Raw genomic sequence first — 3365 nt, forward strand, 5'->3', positions numbered from 1 at the left:
TGTCAGTAACATCACATATACATACTCACAGTGCATTGCTCACGCTGTCGACAATAGTGCCCTGAATGTGGACACAAACTATGGACAGAGGGAGAAAATGTAGACTCGCTTTGGCGACTTTGCTTTTGTCGATTTTCTCATGTCGACATTAGTTTCATGGACAAAACTTGGTAGTGTAGACAAGCCCTTTGTAAATGCTGCTGACTGCCTTGGTTTCCATCCCCCAGTGAGCTGTCCCCCCTCACCAGCCCCTCTCCCAGTGCTCCAGCCCTTAAACCCTGGCTGAACCTCTCTCTACTGAGTGGAGATCAGTAGCTCATGTTGTCTCAGATGTAAGGGTCCAGCAAGGAATAGGTGGCTGGTGTTTTTCATCTCCCAGGTCAGCAGCGCTGGAGCTAGCACTGATCTTTCACTTGACAAACAATCTGATTATCCTTGCACGAAGGTGTTTGCTTTTCACGCTGTACACGATTGAGTTAATCACGGGTGGGACGAGCAGGTAGATGTACCCCAGGACAATCTGTAGTAAGGGAGATGAGCCCTTCCCCAATCTGTGTATCAAACCCAAGCCAATATCTGGTATGTAGAAGAACAGGACAGCGCAGAGGTGGGAGACACAGGTGTTCAGGGCCCTGAGGCACTCTGCGTGTGATGCAACACTCAGCACAGTTTTGAGGATCATCACATAAGAGAGGAAGATGAGAAGTGAATCCAACCCCACCGTGAAGACTGTAAGAAACAAGCCATAGATGTAGTTGACTGTGATGTCCGAACAAGCCAGCTTCATGACATCCTGGTGCAGGCAGTAGGAATGGGAGAGGACATTGTCTCGACAGTATTGGAATCGTTTCAGGAGAAAGGGGAATGGGAATGATACGGCCACCCCTCTTAGCACACACACCAGTCCCATCTTGGATACGCTCGGCAGGGTTAAGATGGAAGCATATCTCAGTGGGCTAGAGATCGCGACAAAGCGGTCAAATGCCATAAACAAGAGTATGGAGGATTCAGTGAATGCAAATGAGTGGATGAAGAATAGCTGGGCAAAACAGGCATCAAGGCTGATCTCCCTAGAGTTAAACAAATATATGCCCAGTATTGTCGGCATGGTGGATATCGATAAGCCAAGGTCTGTGACGGCCAACATGGAAAGGAAAATGTACATGGGCTCATGGAGGCTTGGATCTGTTTTTATAATGAACAGAATGGTTGAATTTCCCAATATTGAAAAAACATAAATGAAGCAGAAGGGGATGGAGATCCAGAGATGGACGTCTTCTTGCCCAGGTATCGCGGTGAGAAGGAACACTGCAGATTTGAGTTTGGTGTCATTGACAGCTGACATAATGTACAGGGCGGGTTCCAGGAGTTTTTGACTTTCCTCCCTTAAAGGAAAAATAAAAGGTGACTAGATGATATTTAATGAGACCATTCTGCTCTCTGTGCAATTCTAGAGACTCCCAAAAGCTCAAGGAAGATCATCAAAAATATAGTCTTGGATTTACACCCACAGATAGGAAGATAGGTATTGCCAGACTGGATCAGATTTGCAGTCCATTTAGCTCAGTATCTAGCGGCCAGTTCCAGATACTTCAGTGGAAGGTGGAAGAAGCCCTGTAATAGGCAGCTATGAGATTACCTGCTCCCAAGAAAAGTTTCCCTCGACACCTACTAGCAAGACATATATTGTGGTGTAAATCAGGAACGTTGTGGGCCCTTCCAAGACTTTTTAAAACAATCCTCAATACTGGAATTGGATTTTGTGGTTACCCATATACACATTCAGTCAATCTTTGAAAGGTTCTAAGCTCTTGGTCCCATTGATATTTTGTGGCTTTGCGTTCCGCAGCCTACTTGAACACTGTCATTTTACATTGTGACCTTCACACGGACACCCTTTCTGGCTCTTAACTTCTGATTGTGGCCCATTGTATCATGACGTGTGTTAACACATGGCAAGTGCATGGTGAAAATGGTCATTGTATTTATCTGCCCTGCATAGAAGCTAATTCAATAATAGTGACTTCAACTACATCACTCCACGTTTAAATGTGTAAATTTGATCAGAACTTGGGTTCTATTAACTTTCCTTTACCAAATGCTCCCGGTGATACAGTCTGACCCCCAAGAATCCAGAGAAGTGGATCATCCTACAGACTTCTCTTCATCCTCACAGTATGACCGGTGCAAACACTAGGTTTCCCCTAATATCCAGTTGAGGCAACTTAATTCTGACATGCGTGTGTAAGAGGTGATGTGTGTAAATTTCATAAAACCACTATAACACTCCTCTTACCTGCACCTCATCTCTATACTACTGAAACTGAGACTTAGAGAGGTATTGCAGAGGGATTGTGTACATGGCCCTGAATGTAAGTATCATACAATTGTTTACTGCAGAGAGTTAATAGCACAAACCCATTGCAAACAGTATGTGGAGAACTTCTGAAATACTTTCTAAAGCAAAAGCCATTAAGCAGTAAAGTTACCACTGCTCCTTCCTGTAGAGATTCCAACAACTCTACTGCTGGCTTTCAACATACGTGCGTGTCATGAAAGTTTGATTTGTAATATTTGTATTACAATGAGAAGTTTTGGCATAACATCTACACCTCTTTTCTTTAATACACACATGTCAACCCATTCTTTCCCCTCTGATTTACTTTCTGATTTACTGTTATATACGCCATGATGTCCCAGCAATGCTCCTCTGCTATGAACATCGGCAAAACTGGACAGTCCGTTCGTAAAAGGGTAAATGCACACAAGTCAGATATCAGGAATGGCAATATACAAAAACCTGTAGGAGAACACTTCAACCTCCCTGGCCACACAATAGCAGATGTAAAGGTAGCCATCTTACAGCAAAAAAACTTCAGGACCAGACTTCAAAGAGAAACTGCTGAGCTTCAGTTCATTTGCAAATTTGACACCATCAGCTCAGGATTAAACAAAGACTGTGAATGGCTAACCAACTACAAAAGCAGTTTCTCCTCCCTTGGTGTTCACTGCTAGAAGAGGACCTCACCCTCCCTGATTGAACTAACCTTGTTATCTCCAGACTGATTCTTGCCTGCATATTTATACCTTCCTCTGGAAATTTCCATTACATGCGTCTGACGAAGTGGGTATTCACCCACGAAAGCTTATGCTCCAATACATCTGTTAGTCTTTAAGTTGCCACAGGACTCTTTGTTGCTTTCTACAGATTCAGACTAACACGGCTACTCCTCTGATACTTTCAGAGATGATTTCTCAGGTGAGAGTGGGACTTAAAATGTAGCGTCTGTCATCTGGAATTCTTCAGAATCTGAAAAGATCGCAGTGTCTCAGCCTTCATTCAGTCGCTTGTCAGCAAACAGAAG

General features: G+C 43.8%; 1 protein-coding gene across 1 annotated transcript; it reads right to left on the reverse strand.

Annotated features, from left to right (window-relative positions):
* Window positions 1–409: 409 nt before the first annotated feature.
* LOC128830213 (olfactory receptor 51G2-like) lies at window positions 410–1363 on the reverse strand. Its single transcript, XM_054016000.1, has one exon. The coding sequence runs from the start codon at window positions 1343–1345 to the stop codon at window positions 410–412; it is 936 nt and encodes a 311-aa protein (XP_053871975.1). The 5' UTR covers window positions 1346–1363.
* Between the last annotated feature and the right edge of the window lie 2002 nt (window positions 1364–3365).

Source organism: Malaclemys terrapin, chromosome 1 (genome assembly GCF_027887155.1).
Source record: "Malaclemys terrapin pileata isolate rMalTer1 chromosome 1, rMalTer1.hap1, whole genome shotgun sequence".
In the NCBI taxonomy this organism is placed as follows: domain Eukaryota; kingdom Metazoa; phylum Chordata; order Testudines; family Emydidae; genus Malaclemys; species Malaclemys terrapin.